The sequence below is a fragment of the Drosophila guanche genome, unplaced genomic scaffold, assembly GCF_900245975.1.
Source record: "Drosophila guanche unplaced genomic scaffold, DGUA_6, whole genome shotgun sequence".
NCBI lineage: Eukaryota > Metazoa > Arthropoda > Insecta > Diptera > Drosophilidae > Drosophila > Drosophila guanche.
The window spans coordinates 9,124,037-9,143,664 of NW_022995743.1; the positions used below are offsets into that span (position 1 = coordinate 9,124,037).

General features: G+C 51.1%; 2 protein-coding genes across 2 annotated transcripts; one reads left to right on the top strand and one right to left on the bottom strand.

The window, feature by feature from the left end:
* The first annotated feature begins 5,234 nt into the window (after positions 1-5,234).
* LOC117592508 lies at positions 5,235-19,092 on the top strand. Its single transcript, XM_034286353.1, has 4 exons — positions 5,235-5,273; positions 8,063-8,146; positions 8,212-10,392; positions 18,814-19,092. Exons 1-4 carry the CDS (start codon positions 5,235-5,237, stop codon positions 19,030-19,032), a joined length of 2,523 nt encoding a protein of 840 aa, XP_034142244.1. The 3' UTR covers positions 19,033-19,092.
* Positions 11,198-12,925, bottom strand: LOC117591732 (cytosol aminopeptidase). The gene has a single exon (XM_034285048.1). It carries the CDS (start codon positions 12,844-12,846, stop codon positions 11,275-11,277), a length of 1,572 nt encoding a protein of 523 aa, XP_034140939.1. The 5' UTR covers positions 12,847-12,925; the 3' UTR covers positions 11,198-11,274.
* Positions 19,093-19,628: the final 536 nt, after the last annotated feature.

Sequence of the window (19,628 nt, forward strand, 5' to 3'; positions counted from 1 at the left end):
TCGTTGAGGCAGAGGCAAAGGGAAAGGGAATGGGAAAGGGAAGGCGGCCTGCTTTTTATGGCAGTACATTTTACCTTTTTTTTGTTCCCCATCTCCTCGTGTGCATCTCGTTAACAGCTTTTTACAACACACCCACACAGACACACTCGCACTTGTGTTCTGTGGAGAGATATGGGAAATGGCTGCGAGGGCTTTGTCTCATTGCCGCTTTTGTCTGATGATTTTGTCGCAGTCTCATTTACAATATTTGCCTCCCTGCTAACGGGGCGAACAACAAATAAAATCAGCATTAGCTGCATTGGGCGTTTATTTGGGTTCAGCCCGAAAAGCCAGACCCGGACCCGGAGCCGGACCCAAAGCCAGATCCACAGCCAGACGACAGGCGGTCACAGCGTACAATGGCCCCAGGACCGCAAATGATAAAGCAAATCACTGCAAAACATTACGTGTACCATTTGCAATGCAAACGCTGTAGTCGCAACGCTAATACTCTCATCTAACACCAATACTCAGGCGTGGCCATCCACAATCCTCTATAGAGTATCCACTAAGGCACCCTCATTTGGTTTCACTTTCAAATCGAAAGAGCGAACGATGTTTTTTTTTTGCAATTTCAAATAAAATTGAATGCGATTGCGAGGCGAATTACATTTTGCGGCCGAGCCTTGCCTTTGTTTCTGCATCGAAATAAACCCAAAGCCGAATAGGTAAAGGCCGCTGCTCCAGACAATGGCGAGGACGCAGGACTAAAGTGACATTTCCTCTCTTTCCACAGCAGATTGTCGGGGCAAATTTACAAGAACCCTCGCCAAATCGAGGGCGCGCCCACAGACAAAAGACAATTGAAGTTAATGTGCGCCCCCAAACATTTGCCACACACACACACAGTCGGCTGGCCACACAACCCACTTCCAATGACAGTGGGACAGTGGCTTGAGGGGGCAGCTGGCCATTCCGGTTTTGGTATTTTACTTTGGGATTATTTTGTGATTTATGCGGTCTTCGAGTTGACATGCAGATTTAGATTAGGAGCCAGGCTCCCTCTGCTCGAAGGACATCTCTGCTTTCCGCTCTCAGCTCTCCCTGGGAGATGGAATGCAGCAGCACGCGCATAAATCTGCTTGCTTTCGGGGCTTGCCACTGTGGCGTATGAGTGATATTTTAGTTTTCTCGTTTTGCGGCTGCCGTTTTGTGTGTGGCATTAAAAGATTTGCCTGGACTCCGCCACAAAAGGAGCATATAAAACAGGGATTTACCATTAAAGCAAATTAAATGTCTCAGCTCTGTATATAGAAGCAGCAGGAGGAGAGGGGAGACAGCAGAGGGGAGGACTCTCCTGTGGCGATAAAAGTTTAATTAATTATATGGACACTGAGTGATTTTGGTTTATTGTATCCGCATTTGATTAGCCCGCATACTTATCATTCGGCCATTGGCTAATTAATTTGCCCAGGACTGGGCCTGGCAGGGCGTTAGACCTGCGAGTTATTTGGCAACTTGTTAACTCTCCTCCAGCAGAAATGAAGTATAAATATTTGTAATAGTTTTTCCACTTCCACTCTCCGGAGCGCACTCTGGAGCGGGTCAATGAAAAGCAATCATTCGCACAATTAGAAATCGTACTTAGTATCAAATTGCTTGCAATTACGAAGCATTTTAGTGGCACAACAGAGGAGCCCGGACAATATAATGGCACGACACATGAGACTCTCTCGCACACATGCAGGCAGCCCCTGCCCCGTCCACAGCAATAACAACGATAACAGAATGCGGCACACACGAGCAGACACCAGAGACAGGCCAAGAGAGACAGTCCGTAGTCGGAGTCGACTGAATTTGACTTAAAAATGGGCAAAAAATTGCGGCAATTAAAGTGGCAAATTGTCTCGAAGAAGAGGCGGCAGGCGTTCGATGTTCTCTGCCATTGTCCTGCCATTGCTGATATTTCGCATTGTGAAATGGAGCCTTAAATGAGTTTTCAGTTGACTTCGCATGGGGTTTTCTGTGGTCTCTGCTCTCCACTCTCCACTCTCCACTCTCCAATCTCCATTTCAATTTTGATTGAAAACCCTTTTAAATGCCAGGCCTTGGACCATTAATGGGAAAACAGAGAAATAAAATTAAATGCGTCTCCATCTCCATCTCTGGCCACAAAACGAATCCTTTCGATGCGCCAATTTACGCTCTCAGGTCTGGCCAAGTCGAAGCACTCTCATAGATTTCACTTCACAGTTTGCATTCAAGGAGCAAGCTGCTCCCCTATCTGGCTTCATTTTTATGTGCATCCCTCGGTCCGAGATTAGCCCCTGAAATATGGCCACGAACCTCTTGGACGCCTGGCATTTCAGTCCCTTGGCATTGCTGCCAAGACGCAGCTGCCAAGCTGCAGCTGCCGATTCTATCAGCACCCGAATCTCAATTAACATAATTCACCTAGTCCTAGAGTGGGTGCAGGAAGCAGAGATTCCCCCAGTCATAAACTAACAGTTTCTGTAGCAATCGCAGGGCAGGACAGAGGGCAACTTCCCTCCGAAAACAGAAGCCGAATCAAGACAGACCCGGACATGAGCTCAGGTCGGTCGATGGGGGGGGGAGTTCGCTCATTGTCAAAGTGGAAATTGTGTTCATAAATCAGAAACTGTCGCACATGTGTGACACCCTCCTAGAACTCCTCCCCAGAGCCACCAGCCACCAGCCACCAGCCTCTCCTTCCGCCCACTGTTTATTGTGTTGTCAATTTGCTGCGCTCGTTGGCTTTCTGGCTGCGATGGCGTAATTAGATTTCGGCCTGGTCCGGTCTGTGCGGAATGGACCGGGAGATGGTTTGGTCTGGTCTGGTCTGGTCCGGTCTGGGATGAGATGGGAAACAAACCACGCAACGGGAAGTGTCGGACTATTAAGGCAACGCTCGACCAGGAGGGAGATCCTGCTCTGGACCACCACATGAAGGAAGCATCGAAATGAGTCCATTAAAATGTGCCCCAATCGATGGCCTGGGCCAATTTCCTCAACAACCAAATGACCAACTGTCCAAGTTTTAAAGCTGACCGCAAAGTAAAACCAATTCAATGGCAATTAAGTGGCGAAGAGGCTTGGCCATTGTCAAAACTGGAATCTGGAGCATTCAGCATTCAGCAGCCGGCAGCCGGCAGTGTGTGAGGTTGACTCACACATTTGGCCAAGCAATTGTTGTTGACTTGGCAGGTCCGTTGCAGGCCCACACCGCCCGTTGAAGTCACTTAGTTAGTTGGTTAAACTTCCGCACGAATGCGAATGTTTGCCACCACAAAGCAACAGCAACAGCAAGAGCAGCAGCAGCAACAGGAACAAGAGGGACTGGAGATGCAGTTGGACTTGCAGTTGGAGCTGGAGTTGTGGTGACTGCATCCGCAATGCAACTTTCGGTGTGAGATTTCCGCCTATTGCCACTGGTGCGGCAACTCCCTAACCCCTGGCTGGGGCAGGGGCAGGGGCAAGCCAGCTTCTGGCGCATCTTCCTCTGCCTGTGTCTGTGTGTGGCTCAATTTATTACGAGATTGTGAATCTCCGCCACGATTACAGCAATTATGTGGCTTTTGGGGAGGTCTCTGGCCGCTGGCACAGTGCCCGAAGGCGTTGCTTTAGTCTCGCTCCCCGTCTAATAACTCAATTTCCACATCAAACCCAGCAGCCTGCCTCCTGCAGCCGCAAAAGCAAATGTGAAAGTGCCAAAGTCGCGACTGACACTCGCCAAAAATGCATCGGATTGAGACTCGGATGCGGCGCGGATCCAGCCTCAGCCTCAGGTGCAGTTCCATGTCTAATGCTCTCGAATAGATGGCTCCTACCTACAGCCCCAAAGCGCAAACCCAGCATCAACCATGGCAGCTCGCTGTCTCGGATTGGTGGCAATACAAATAATTTGTCAGCCACTTCATCAGCCGCGGCTGCTCCCGTCTGTTGCGAAACATCTTCAGTTGAACTCTCAATCCAATCCAACGGAGGATTGTCTAGCAGTTGGCCAAATTCTTCCTATAAACCACATAATCCCAGACAACAGACACAGGCTCATAGGAAATGCGTGGAAATGCATTGCGTTCGTTTTGGCATTAATAAATTAATTATACAACGGCTCGGCTCGGCCCCAGTCTCAGCCTCAACCTCAGCTGCACGCACAAGATAGTCAACTTCAATGAACACAAAAACACCAACAAAACAAACAGCGAAAACTTAACATAGTAAAAAACTTGAGCATTTTTGTCAGGAGCCACAACAGCCATAACAAATAACAAATATGCTGCAAAAGTTGATGGTCAAAAGTAGTTGAAGTGGCCAAAGCCATGGCCAAAAAAGCTGCTCGAAAAACAGAAACGTTCAAAGACAAACAAGGAGAGCAGCGGAGGCTTCTCAAGATGGTCGACTATGGAATGCTCTCTTGCAGCTGATCATCGATCATCAAAGTTATCAATGGACCTACACTGGAGCGTTACAAATCGAATCGCAGGCTCATCGGGCCAGTTGTAGAGGGAAGTATGCATGAGAAATGCCAGAGCCAGCCCCACAGCATGTCTGCAACTGCAACTGGCGAAAAGCTGACGTTTGGCTGGGAAATGCCGTGAGGGGGGAAATGGCAGGGGGGGGGCGGGGCGGAAAGCAAACTGGCTGGATGTCGCTGCACACACAAAACTCAAGTGGCGCGAAAATGTGAGGCACAGTTGCAGCAGCAGCGCGCAAGCGTGCGGTTTTCCCTCCACAGTTTTCCGCAGCCGAAAATAAAAGCATACCGTAAAAGCAGGAAAAACCAACGAAAACTCAACTCAAATTAAAAGTCGCATTAAATAAATGAAAAACCAACGAGGACGAGGACGAGTAGCAAGTTTAAAGAAAGCTCAAAGCAAAAGTTAAATTGAATAGACAAAAGTTGTCCGTAAAAATATAATTCGCAGCGTAGAGCCTGGCCAATCAATTATTTAGCAAGTGCTTCCCGAATGGAATATTCAATGAGAATAAATTGATTCAAGGCCATAAAACTGTGCAGCCAAAGACATTCTTTAGGGAGCCACTAACCGAAAGAGATTCCACACGCTCGATGAGTGTGGAAAAAAGACAATAATAATTAGCATAGAGAAAAAAACATCAGCCTGAGGAGAGAAGCAGAGAAAGACAGAGATTGAACAACAATTGCAAATTAAGCTGCCACATTTCGTGCAACGTGCAACGTGCAACGTGCAACGCTCATTTGAACTTCCGGCGAAATGGCCATCGCTGATGCTGCTGCTGGCCCCACCTTAATGGTAAGTCCCAAGCCGTGGAGGTCATTCCTGAATCATTCAGATGCCGAAATTTTAATATACATAAATAACAGACAACTGAAAATGCAACTGAGGCGTGAAAACAACAAGTGCCACGGCGGAAACCTTTTCAGCCAAAAAGAGTGAAAAGTAAAGCGGCAAAAATTGTCTGCCATTGCCATTAAAGTGAGAGTCTGCCATGGCCTGGCCAGGAAATGGACGATCCCAATCCCAATGCCAGCCATTCCATTCCGTGCATAATGCTTTCCATACTCATGTCTCTTCGTGAATAATTCATGTTTATTTTCGTTTTTGTTTGCCCTTTTCCCTTTGCCAACGCGTGTGCTCCCTGGCACTTGAACTTCAATTAGCAGCCGCCCGCCTGTCCCCCACGCCACACTTTAAATTTCTCGTTTAATTACTTGCCATCCGCCCCACGTTCGTGCATAATAATCGCCACTCGAATGCGAATATTTCAAATACTTTCCATTTGATTTTTAAAGCGTCTCTCCTTGGCCTTCAAAATATAGGCATGGATTGTGCGGAAACAAATGAACAAAAGTCTCTCGCCATTGAATCCATGTGGATTTTATAATTTAATGACCTCGGCTGCATGGAGCGGGCTTCCATTTAACGATTATCTAAGAGTCCGTCAGATGGGAGTCGGGGAATCGGAATGTCAGACAGAAAGGAAACACACACATTTGCCATCGAAACGGGAAATTTGCAATTTAAGTGGATGGAAAAAAGTTTTCAGGCATTTCATTTGAGTGCAGTGGTTTTCCCTGTGGCCAGGGAAGTTCCACTCTGGCGCCACTCCGCTCCCCGCACTCCTCGCAGTCTTTTATTGCATGTGCATTGAACTTGACTCTGGCTTGGGGTTGGGGCTTGTGCTGTAGATGAAAAACCAAACTGGTTCTTGCCACTGCCACACCCAGTGACTCCCAGCCACCCTCGCATGCCGGGCAACAATTAGCTCAAGCTGTTTGCTCAAGCTTTTTGCCAGCTCCATTTTCCCTGGCCTTGTGTCTTGACTTGGACTTGGACTTGCACTTGCACTTGCTGTTGGTCTCGGTCTCGGTCTCGGTCTCGGCCAAGACTCTCCCCTACCAGAAGTGTGCAACGTTTTTCCGCTTTGCTGCATGCAACAGCAGCAGCAGCAAGTGCATATTGTGCGTGCAGCAATTAAACAAACTTGTGGCCAAACAGCAATTACAGCCAGTCAATGAAGCCACCTGCGTTCGGATCGCAAGAAGAGTCCCAGAGGAAGGATCCCATGCCGGACTTCTATTTACTTTGATCTTTTTCTTTGGCGAACAATGGGCTTTGGGCTCATGAATAGATTGTACAAATGTTACTTAAATGCCACAATAAATGGCAAATAAATCGTTAAACTTTAGTTGGGGCTGCCTGCAGCTGAGCCTCGAAAAGTGTTTTTTGGCAACTATTGAATTTCCATTTGGGATAGACACTAAGGAGAGTAGAAGAGTACTTCGCGGAGTAGAACTTTTCCTTGGTGTATCATAAAGAAATTGTTAACTAGTTTGCCAAGCACTTTTAGAGCCATAAAATCCGCCAGTTCCCCAGAGAGATGGAGAGCGCAGCACCAGGGAAAATAGCAACAATCTTTTATTGGAGTTTTCTATTGAATTTTAAAACGATTCTTGCGCGTGTGGCGGTCCAAAATGAAAAGACATTTTCCACAGCGGAATAAAACGAACACCTCTCCCTGCAGTATCCACACCCCCTCAGCCTCACCCTCAGCCTCATCGCCAAAGTGTTAAATAGAAAACACATAAAATTTTATGCACGACACAGTGGCATGGGGCTTGGCAGGGGTTAGAAGTGGAGCAGGGGAAACTGCAGTTCTCATCCAACAAGTGGGGCGTGTGCCTCTCTCTCTCGCGTAGGCTCACCCGAAGGCAGGTGGCAAGGGCCTGCCTGGTTGGCCTGGTTGGCCTGGTTGGCTGCCTGTTCGGTACAGTTCATAAAAATTCACTCGGGCGCAGCTTTAACGGCCGTTAAATGTTTACGCGGTTGCATTCTTAACGACCGTTGACAGTTCATTTGGATTCAGTTTTAGCCTCAACTTTAGAGGGCTTTTGGCATGGCTGCTAAATGGCTGCTGCTGCTGCGGCACGAGATAAGCCAGGGCTGGCCCCCTGCCACCATGGATCACAAATGAAGCCGTTGCAGGGCCAACTTTTAGCTATTGATTCCCGGCCACATGGCATATGTTGTAGGCTGGTAAAGGGGAAGGACAGCGACTGACTGATGGCTTTTGTGTGATATCTTCCGCAAAGGTAATTGCAAAAGAGTTTCTGGCATTCCAATGCAATCTTCGATTATCCCCGAAACCATCGCGAAATGTAAGCCAGTTGCATCACAAGACAGATATAATCCCAGTGCCATAATTGGTCTTACGTAAACTCTGGAGAGGTGCAAGAGAAATGCAATTGAATTCGGACTCAGCGGCGGAGACCGAGTTTAATGGCCACAAAAGCCAAGCCGCGGCACAAGTTCAACCTGTTGACGTGAAAGTGGTTGCATGAATGGACAAAGAGGCAGCTGGGAGACACCCAGCTGAAGAAGTGGCTGTGCCAGAGCGCGTGCGCAACTCGTTTTGTGGCTCCGAACTGAGAATCGGCCAGCGTCCAGCGTCCAACTGCGGCTGTGGCGCGACTCCAAGTATTGTTTTTGGTCAGATGGAAAGTGAAAGTGTTGGGCGGACATATTGGGATTATTTATGGATCCTCCACAGATGCTTAATTTATGGGGCTTTGTGTTTGCAGCTACTGCTACTTGGCCTGAGCACGGCCAGGGCCATGGACACCTGGCACCGCCTACCCTCCCTGGAAACCTTCGCCAGCTATGAGGTAACTACCACTCTTTGCCCCTCACAGGAGCACCCATTGATCTTGTCTCTCTGGATGCTTTGTAGGACATGCAACGCTACTTTGAGCAGCGGAATCTACGCAGCATGCGGCACATCGACAATCCCACAGACGACAGCTACCTGGCGGCCTTCAATCAGTACAACGAGCAGTCCGAGGATCGGTCGCAGGGCCATCACTCGCGCACCAAGCGGGAGGAGCGCAGGCTGCCCAGCGCACCGCGAATGCTGCGCTTCGAGCTCTCAGACGCCGTCGAACCGAGTGACGAACTGAAGCTGCTTCTGCGGCAGCATCAGGCCAGGGCTCTCAAGGATGCACCCACCACAGAGAGTGCGCCGGCCAGCACCACCAAAGCCGCAAAGAGCCAGCGCCCGAAGCGGAAGCCACGGCGCCAGCGACGCTCCATCATTGGCCAGCAGCAGCCGGTGGACTTTAAGGCAATGATGATTCCATTCCAAGAGACCGATGCCCGAGAGCCCGATCCCTACACAGCGCAGTTGATACGCGAGGCCAGGATCCTGGATCTGCAGAGTCAGGCCACCAGAACGGAGCCAAAGTTGGGCCCGAAGCACGGCTTCCAGGTGCGCATACGCAAGACGAAGCGATCGAAGCGATCGGCCCCTGGCGCCTCCCCGCAGATGTTCAAATTCGAGCTGACCGACGCGAAGGCAGCTCTGCCCCAGTCCCTTCTGCCACAACGCGCTGGGAAGCAGCTGCAGCCCACGCCCACGCTCCTCACAATGGAAACCCAACCGGAGAGGAGCAACACAACTCAGGGCCAGGCCCCCACGAAGGCCACTCCCCGGGCGGAGGACAATGCGATACACAACAGCGAGTCGACAGCGGAGACCAAGCGAATGTACGTGTACAAGGAGGCGCCACAGAGCAGCGGCCAGGGCAAGGGCAAGAAGTCGCTGGGCGGACTGCCGCACGAGGTGCAGAAGGCGATCAGCCAGCTCATGAAGGAGGGACACGGCGGCAAGGCGTACATCAAGTACCTGCCCGCCCAGAAGTCCGAGTACGAGCACTACAAGATCAAGCCACTGTCCCCGCTCTCCGGCTACGGCCTCAAGCCCAGCTCCTACATGAAGTACATGCCGGGCGCAGGGCAGACGAAGCTGGTGGAAGCATCGCCGGTTGCTGCGGCAGCCCAGGTTCCCGTCCAGGTGCACATCCAGCCCGTGCCGGTGGTCGAGCAGCTGCGGTACATCCACTACAAGCCAAACTACGCCCAGGTCTACGCTGCCCAACCGCCCAACAACATGGCCCAGCATCCGATTGTGGTGCAGGAGGCAGCCGTGCCGCACACGTACACAGCGGAACTGGCAGCTGCAGCTACACCTGCTCCTGTGCCGCCGACCCAGTCGATAGACGTGATTGTGCCACAGTTTCGGCCCTCGAAGCCGGACCCACTGCAGGAGGAGTACCGTGCCCAGGAGCCCATCTATGGCAGGGCCCTGGAGCCGTACCAGTACGCGATCCAGCACGAGCCAAGTCCCGCGGCCTCGCCGCTGATCAAGATCGAGTACCATGCGCCGGCGGACAGCGTCAAGGAGCACTACAAGCAGCTGCCCGAGTTCCAGCAGCTGTCGACGCTCATTGGCAAGTCGCCCGACGACCAGATCCACGGACTCACCTACCTCCTGGCCAAGGAGATGCAGGCCAAGCTGCAGCGCCAGGGCAAGCAGCTGGTGATGGATCGCCCCCAGGACAGCACGGCGCCCATTCTCTTCCATCCCGGCCAGGTGCAGGCCCCGGCTCCTGTGCCCACCCTCAAGACGCTGGCGGATCTGGGTGGCTCCCTGGGCGTGCATCAGGGCCGACTGATTGGCATGGCCAAGACGAAGCAGTACGTGCCGATCATCGAGTCGGCGGGCAACAACGATGTCAAGGAGCAGCTGCCCGCCGTGCCCAGCAGCATGGCTGCTGCCCCCCCCAAGCTGCCGACTCCCAGCTCCTTCATTGACTACACCCCGGGCCATGGACTGTCGCACGGGTACGAGGGCGTCAGGGACGAGGAGCGGCAGCAGCCCGTGACCACAGTGGAGCATGTGGTGCATCATCCAACCATCACGAACTATCATCAGCAGCAGCAGCAGCAGCAGCAGCATCCGGAGCAGCATCATTACCAGGGTGCACATCTGGCTGCCACCTCGCTTCCGGCTGAGCTGGATGCAGAAAAGGGTGCGAACGGGTTGCACTTTGTGAGCAGTCAGGAGGATAAGTCGGTGAGTCCTGCCCATTTCCGATTCGGTTTAGGCTTGCAGCTGAATACTTAATATAGGAAAGTGGATGCGATGCGGCGCTCCTTCCGGTGCTGACTCTTCCGTTGCATTAAATTAAAGTACACCTTGGGGCGTGCCACACAAGGATGTGCCTCGATAGCTCCATTGATTGGCATAGGCAAGAACACAATCAACATAAATAAGAGGGAGCTTGCCACATCCACATCCACAGACACACACGACAATGCGACGGCAGTCCCAACAATGAGAATATCCGAATATCCCCTGCAGCAGGATACACAGGGGAATGTGTTTGTGGCACATCGTCTCGCCGGTAATGCACTTAATCGAATAATTTTCAAGTTCGACAAGCATTTTCAATGTCGTTAGCCAGGCACGAGAGAGCGAGCCACATCCTCCGCCATCTCCTGGCCAATTCAGCCACAGATTGGCATCCGTCTGGCCCCCCCCTGTCATCCTTCATTACTCTACGACAGACGGCAGTCGGCAGTCTGTAGTGCCCTTTCCCTTTGGATTGAATTCGGCTGCTGTCTGAACCAATTGATATAGATATATAGCATCCAGATACGCTATTCATGGGGCCAAAACCTCAAGCACCTGGGGAGTTTCCTCAGAGCCAGATACATGCGTCGGAATTAACATTTTTCTTTCACTGCAGAACTGAAGTTGCCTTTCCTTACTTTCGTCTGGGTCCACATTTCAATGGCAAGGCAGGGCAGGGAAAAGGTATCCCAAAGATAGATACAAACAGGGGCAGGGACATGGGAACTTAAAGACGAGTCCAAGGTCTGGTCCAAAAAGTGCAATTTACTTCGAAAACTTAGCGCAAAAACATCAGACATTCCTCCACGAAGATCGAACGTCTCACTTGAGCTCGGGGCACGCCATTTGGTACAAAAACTGGACCATGGTGCGTGTGGGACGTCCCGTCATGCGCTTGGCCGTGAGGTACGGGATGAGTCCGTACTGGCTGAGCAGGCCCGTGCCCCGTGTGTCCAGGTGCACCCAGTCGGCGCAGGGCACCAGCTCGTGGAGCACGGCTGCCGCGAGGCAGGAGCTGGCAATGCCGCGCCCATTGTTGCTCAGATCGTAGCCCAGCTCGTCGGTCACCTGGCGACGGTAGTACTGCCACAGGGGCAGGCGCCACACGCGGTCGCCGGTGAGGGAGCCAGCGCGCTGGAACTGCTTCCAGATGTAGTGGGAGTTGGAGAAGACGCCGGTGGCGCCGCCGCCAAAGGCCTTCTTCACGCCCATCTCGAGGGTGGCCACGTCCGCCACGAGCCGGGGATTGTAGGTGTTCTGGCCGTAGAGCAGGGCGTCGGACATCACCACAACGCCGGCCTTGTCCAGGTCGCGGATGGCCATCGACTTGCCGTTGAGCAGGCGGACCACATCGCCGGGCTTGCAGGACATGCCCGAGGGCATGTTCTCGCACAGCGGGATCACGCAGGTGACATTGATGGGCAGGGAGAGGGCCGCGCAGGCGCGCATCATGCCCACGCAGGCGGCTGCCCCCGACATGCTGCCGCGGTACTCGTCCATGCCCCTGCACGGCCGCATATTGAGGGCGCCCGAGTTGAAGGTGATGCCCTTGCCCACGAACAGGATGGGCTTCTCCTCGGGAGCAGCGCCGCAGTAGCTGATCTCCAGCATCACGGGCGGCTCGCAGCTGCCTTTGGCGATCATAAGGAAGGCGTTCAGCCGCTGCGCCTCGATCCAGTCCATGGTCCGCACCTCGACTGTGATGCCGCAGGGGCACAGGGCATCCACGGTGGCCTGGGCGAACAGGGTGGGCGTCATGCAGTTGGCTGGCGCATCGCTGAGGCGGCGCGCCAGGTTCTGGGCGTCGGCCTTGAAGATGCCGCGTGTCCAGCCGTCGGCGTCGGCGGAGTCGTACAGAGTGAGCGTGGGTATCAGCGGCATGTTCCTGGGGGCCAGGTTTTCGGGGAAGCGCCAGACGGCGAGGGCAGCCCCCTCTGCCGCCTGCTCCGGATAGTCCATGCCGTCCACCGAGATGGCACCCACGCCCTCGTCCTGCAGGGAGCGCGCCCCAATGCCCGCCGCAATGCGCACATTCTCCATGCCCTCGTCCAGCATCTCCAGCTCGTTGAAGGCGATGCCCTCCACGCCCAGGCCCACCACAGCCACCGAACTGAACTCGGCATCGACGCTGTTGAAGATCCTGCCCCGACCCAACCGCCCGTCCAGCTTCGTCTCGCAGATCAGCTCCGCCAGCTTGCCGTTCACGCGCCCGTCCACCTTCTGGCCGGTGGGCGTCAGCTTCGGCTCCTTGGCGCCATCCTCCTTCAGGTACAGCCCCACCACGACGCCCTTCGTGTTGGCCTTGACATCCCCGCAGCTGTGGCGCACCCCCACCCCATAAAGGCTGCACATGCCCCGCAGCGGCAATTGTTTCACCTTCCTCATTACGGACATTGCGAATTAATTTCAATTTCAATTTCAATTTCAATTTAAACGATTTCCCACGAAAGAAACTTCCAAAATATTTAACGAACGAATTTTTTTGTTGAGCGAAAAATATTTCCAAATTTTTTTTGTTTTATAGAAAACGAAAATTTGTTCTGTTTCTTCTGAACTGTAGAATACGACTGGGGGAAAAGGGGAGATAAGCCGGCTGGCTAACTGACGTGAGACATGTCAAGGCCTTCATGGTTGACTTTTTCAGAGTTCCATTACAAAACAAGGGAGAGACAGAAGTAAGCCATCAAAATAATATCTGTGCGGACTTCAATTTGCTCTACTGCTGAGTACTCCTGACTCTCATTCGTTTAGTCCTGCAGAATGCAATGTCCCCGGTCCCCGGTCCCCGGTCCCTGTCGCTGTCCCTTGCCCCACTGCATTTGGTGTAGGGACAACACCGTGGCCCTGCCTGGACAGAGCTGTCGGCAATAAGTACGAGCATGCCATAAGCAGGCCCAAGTTCGAGTACTACTTGGTGGAATTTAAATTATATTTCCCCAGCCAGCAGCAGTCCAGGACCAGCACCATGGAGCTGTCTCCTTTGTGAGGCGCAGAATCGACTTAAAATTGTTTTCGAGCAAAGTTTGCTTTGACGTTTTCCTGCTTTATGTCGTAGCACTTTTATTCGATTTGGGTGGGAGAAGCTTATTACATTTTATTCATTGGCATTTGTTGTCCTGCCAGAAATGTGCATTTGCTGGGGGAGGGCCAGCCTCCTCCCAGCCACCCTCCTCTGCGGAACCCAGCAAACAACAGCCGCAAAAGCAATGCAATCCCCAATGTAATGGTCCTGTTCCTGTTCCTGTTCCTGCTGCTGATGAGGCACACACACACACATTGTTTTAGTGGCGTTTAGCATGATTTTTAATAGGCTTTTGCCTTGTCCCTGTCGTACTTGTCGTCATCCCCGGCTGAGCCTCGTCGGCTCGGTTGTGTTGTGAAACCCCAGAAACGACGCCTGATGACCATGATGGGAGATGGGAGTTGAGTCGAGGACATGGCTGGGAAAGGCAGCCGCCTGCCCATTGTCCTGTCTGTCTGTCTGTCCGGACTGTCCATCCCTGACAGGCAAACGACACTTGTTAGGCTCAAGTTTAGGCGGAGGTTAGAGCCGGTTGTGGGGTGTCCGTTGCAATGCTCGTCATGGGACTTGTTTGACAGCAGCTGCTGCTGCTCTTGGGCTCCCTGCCACAGGCAGTGCCACTGCTGGTAACGTGTGCGAGCGAACATGGCTGGATTTTTGGGGAATTTGTCATTTTATTGTGGCCGAAATGGTTGGTAATGGTCGTCACTCACTCTCCAAAGTGGAGCTACAAGGATGAAGGATAAAGGATGCCTGTGTTGCTGTGTGGCTGTGTTGCTGTGGGTGTTTCCTCCTCGGCTGGGCTTCAACATCTGCAGGTGCAATATTTTTCGGCTTCCCCACACTCACACACACACACACTCACACACACTTGTGCATTATTTTAATTTCATTTTTATTTCAACCCTTTTGCTGTTCGTTTTGTGTTTGCCTAGCCCTTCCCCTTGCCTACTATTTTTAATGTGGGAGCACAACATATTTTTGCAAGTGTTGAAAAGAGATTTGGTCGGGGAGTGGGGCAGGGTCGCTGGCCAAGCACAGATTTAAGTTTTATTTAATGGAGCGGCAGCATATGGGTCGGGTCTTGATTATTAGTTCGGTTCTGGCATCGAAAATCACTCGACAAAAAAGGTTTAGCAGGGGCACAGCTTAAGCCTGTGGAGCCTTGATCCCTCCTGGGTCCCGGGACATGTGTGGCTAATGTTCTCGAGTTCTTAAGGCCTTTGTTCGTGCAATTGATGGCCTGCCCGGCCGACACTCCAAAAACTGTGCAAACAATTTCATCAGATCAGTTTTAAGAGCTATGTCTGCTGATGTCCGCTGTTCTTGGGATATTTCTGCACACTCGGAACGTGTTCTGCTGAGTGTATTTGATTTTATTCAAATACTGGATATAATACCCGGAATCAGCCTCGGAATCCTCGGTGTCGCTGGCTCAGCACATGCTCGCATCTGACCTGGGGTTGACTTTAAATTAGCTCCACTTCATCCGCCGTTGGACGTAATAAACCGCAGCCAGTCCGGCACCAGCAACCCAACTACAACTACAACTACAACTACAACTACTCGTTCTACCCGCTAATATTGCGCTCTTGGGGCGTGGCTGGAGGAAAACTAAAACTGTATGCTGTGGCAAGGCATTTGCCCGTTCTCCCATTTCGATTCCTATTCCTAGTCCCATTTCCAATGCTGTTCGCAACGTGCTATTGACAGTCACATTCGCATAAAAATCACGTAGTTTGACATTTTTCCTGCTGCTCTGCTCTGCTCTGCCATTTCGTTGGATGGATTTTTTTTTTGCTGTTGTTCTTGGCTCTCATCCTCATCCTCGTTCTGCTTTTACTCGGATGGGTTTGGGCAGCAGCCGCAGCAGCAGCTGTCACGCAATCAGCCCGAGCGCATTGCCAGGGCAAAGCCAACAAACTGATAACTCAATTTTGGTTAGAGATGCTCCCTGCCCAACTTGGATACGAAAATTGCTAACAAGCGAGCCATAAAAACTGTGGGTGGACTGCATTTAAAATTTGCCCCCCTCCCCACCCCTCCAACCCACACTGTAAATTATACAACAATTTCGTAGTCTAATCATCAACGTTTGAGCAGCAGCAGCAGCAGCCTCCCCCCTGCCTTTGCCTCTGCCTCTGCCCACCCCTCATAATTGTGTGGCCAAAAGTTGCACAGCGACAATTGGGCGAATGGCTGCTGCCGTGTGGCATAAACGAGCCCAGGACATTCATTTGACTGACGAGCGCTGTTGAACACGTTCGTTCCACTCTTGGCCAGAGTCCGACCATGGAGGTGGAAGGGCTAACGGGCAGGCGGCACACAGACGGCACTCATATCCAAGTGCAGCTCTGGACGCATTACATTGTAAAATTGGTTTTTGTAAATTGTTTGGACACAACATTTATTTCCATTTAAATGCGATTTGCCTCGACTCGGTTGCCGTTGCCGTTGCCCCCCCACACACCCACACAGCCTCAAATCCTGTCGGGGCTCAGACCAACTCAGTGCCACACTTGTTCAATTTTAAATGAGCAGCATGCAGCACTGTGGCACTGTGGCACTGCTGCACTTGCCACACACCACCAGCCAGCCAGCCAGCCAGCCAGCCAGCCTGCCTGCCTGCCTGCCCGCTGTGTCCCTTGAGGTTTTCGGTTGTGTGGCACGAGGTGTTTGCAACGCTTAAACGAATTGTGTGAATAATAAACGCACCACACTCCCCCGCTCAGTGGCTCACTGGGGAGGGAGCATCCTCAGTTACCCAACAAGGATTAGTGTCATGCCATGCCCACCCTTCCACCTGAGTGCAAATCATCAGCTAATTGAAGAGGCTGCCCAAGTGCGGGGCATCCTGCATTAACAGTGCTCTCAAAGGGCTAAACCCCGTCAAAAAGGCTCTGAATTCTAAGTAGCAGAAGAAGCCGCGAGGCCAGCAAAATCCAAATCAAAAATAAATCAAAAGAAAGCAAGAAATCAGCAGTGATGAGGTCAGGGGAGATTGCGAGGCCCCGCAGGCCCAAGCTCGAGAGTTGCGAAACATTTTAATGACCAAAAGATGACACAAAGCCGAGGCGCCGGTAATAACTTTGATTATATGCAAATGAAAGGACGCCAAAGGACACACCCAACGTCAAAGTTCCGCCCAATGGGCAGCCATGAAAGCAACTCACTCCGAACTCCGAACTCCAAACTAAACGAACTCACGTAGCTTTTGGCTTAAATTGCATTTTGCACTCGACACTGCACAAATCCTCGTCGCACAATTCGACAAAAAGCCAACGAAAGGAAACGTGTTAAATGCAAAAACCTCCAGCTCGACCCTCCAGCTGGACCGCTCTTAGCTCCAGCTCTGTCCACTCCCGTTTGACATTGACTTTCCCATTTGGACATCCACAAACATACATATGATATGGCTTAATAAACAAGGAATAAACAGGGAAGATCTGAGATGAGACTCGCATCTTGTGGCTGCTTCCAGATCAGAGATCCATCTGCGTTTCAGTCTGGTTTTGGCACCTGAGAACATCAGTCATGCCCAGCATTTGGGCAGTTTGAGTGTTTGTTCCCCACCCAAGCCTTGCCGACTAATGGACCCTCGTGGACACACAAAGCACCAAGATTGGGCAGCGTCATTGGGTTTACGGCAAATGCATTTTTCGATTCAGCCAATGGCACGTGACTCTGATTTTGGCTTCGCTTTTGGTCCTCATACAGCTTCCACTTCGATGGCTTTCATATTTTAGTTTCGATGTGAAAAAAAAGTGACCCATCGCTTGCTTGGACATGTTCCATCTGCATTGTAATTATGTTCACTTTAATCAAATCAATTTGTAATGTAATGAAATTCCACCACCCACTGCAGAACCCCCTGCAATTTGCATATTCCGCAGATATTCGCGTCCTTTTTGCATGCAGCGGAGGAAGCGTGAAGGCGGCAGCGGCCGCTGCTGCTTTGCACGTTAAAATCTATTAACATTTTTGCATTGCCTTAATGAAGCTGCTGCTGCTGCTGCCTCCACTGCTGCAACAATGCGGAATAGAGGAAAAAATGCATATTTTGTTTTTGGATTCCATTAGAGGAGAGGAGAATGATGAAAGGCAAAATCGCTGGACCAGAGAATTTATTAATTATGTTTAAGAGAAGCAAAAATGTTGAATGTACGCGGAATTCTGCTGAAATGTGTTTCCTTTTTAATCCATGGAGAACAACAAATGCCAATCACAGCAGCTCCAACTCCGGTTGCAAGTCCCTTGCAATCAGGTCCATAAATCTTGCACAAAGCCCGAGAAAAACTTTTGTTCTCTGCGGCAGAATGGAAACGGAAGCTGAGCAAAAATCTAGTCAACAATGTAACTTAATTAAACTTAATTTACAACTCATTAACATATCAAAAAGTTTGCCACGCCCCCACATATACGCAGGGACACACGCACACACACACACACACACAAGCACGAATCTTGGGTAGGCCATAAATACCACAGAAACAGCCCGAAACATGTAGCAAAAGTTACCAACAGTTGTCGCCAGCACAGAGGTACAGAGAGAGAGAGAGAGAGAGAGGGAGAGTTCTGGCATTTGAATGAGCGGAAACGGAAACGCACACGCACACCAATACACACACACACACACACACACATTTTGTTGCCATCTTGCTGCGGGAATACTTACAATAAAAAGGCAAAACCCAAACAAAAAGTGAGGGGAGCCGGGCGGTTGGAGGGGGCAAATCAACGCTGCATGGCCAAGTGTCAAAGGGGGGAGGGAGAGGGGGAGGGAGTGCTAGATTTGTACAATATATTGTTGCAAATTTCATTACGCCCGCGCCTCCTGCCTGCCGCGATACTCGTACACAATTTACAATCACATGCAGAGCAAACAGTGGCATGTGGCATGTGAGTGACATTCCTCCCCCATGCGCATTCCAATCATCATCAGGCACCGAATGCCGCTCCGAATTCTGCGCCCCAATTCCCACGCAGTTGGTGCATGAAGCAGGAACAGTGCCGACCGATCTACAGTAGAGCAACTCCCAGTGCCCTCCTGCTGGTAATCATCTGACGGCTTTGGCTCGCTGTTCGTTGTTCGATGTTCTCCCAGGCGAATGCATGGCATCTGGCAGTTGTTGCTGCTCGCTGTCTTCACTGTACACAGTGTGTGCAGTGTGCTTAATACATTCTTAGTACATTCTGCACTGCATATTTTTCAGCATGCGCACGAAATGCTGCATGCAACTTATCGGTTTACTGAGCAATCCACACACAGACATACCGACTATTGCCATATGACTAACTGGCTTTGTGCCGTCTCTTCCCTCTCTCTGTGCTGTCTTTAGATGCAGCAGTACGCCTCGAAGTATGCATTCGGCTATCGCATACGTGACTTCCACACCGGCAACGATTTTGGCCACAAGCAGAACCGGGATTTCCATGGCGTGACACGCGGCCAATACCATATTCTTCTGCCCGACGGACGCATCCAGAATGTGATTTACCATGCCGACGATACGGGATTCCATGCGGACGTCAGCTTCGAGGGCGGGACCAAGCACTGAGTCAGGATTTGCAGTGGAGAGCGGAAAGCGGAGAGCGGCCTAATGTGCAATCTATGTTCTAAGCTAACTCTAAGTTCTTTCCAGCCAAGTGAAGGCTCTCCCATGGGAGAATGAGCCTTTGCCATTGACTCCAGCATGATTCGAGCTTCCTTTATCCACTTGACTACTGAGTTTCGCCAATTAGCGAAATGGTTGCTTAGTCAGGAGTAAGCTGAAACTATTCACAGAGCCACAAACAATATACTTGAGGCCAAGCCCATCCATTCAAGCATTCATATGCAGAAGTACCCATTGAATTTCTCAGCCTCGCCGGCACAATCTTTCTCGTTACCAAATAATTATATTCGCCGTGTCTTGGGTGTGTTGCTGCAATGTGAATTGCAACTCATTTTCTGGTGTGGTTTCTCGAGCAGTTCTCAAATAATTTAAGCCCATGAAAAATGTAATTTAGGTTAAGGAAATCAATTAAATAATGAATGCAAGCCGAGCCAGACCCTGGCTGGGAAAACAAATGTGCTCAATCGATGTGCAATAAAATTAAATCAATAAATTAAATGAAAATCACTTTTCAGAATACGCAACTGCCTGGCTGTCCG

Coding starts and splice junctions, on each gene's coding strand:
- LOC117592508 (XM_034286353.1), top strand. CDS start 5,235: ATGGCCATCGCTGATGCTGCTGCTGGCCCCACCTTAATG. Junction 5,274..8,062: donor CTGCTGGCCCCACCTTAATG/GTAAGTCCCAAG, acceptor TTGTGTTTGCAG/CTACTGCTACTTGGCCTGAG. Junction 10,393..18,813: donor GCAGTCAGGAGGATAAGTCG/GTGAGTCCTGCC, acceptor TGCTGTCTTTAG/ATGCAGCAGTACGCCTCGAA.
- LOC117591732 (XM_034285048.1), bottom strand. CDS start 12,846: ATGTCCGTAATGAGGAAGGTGAAACAATTGCCGCTGCGGGGCATGTGC.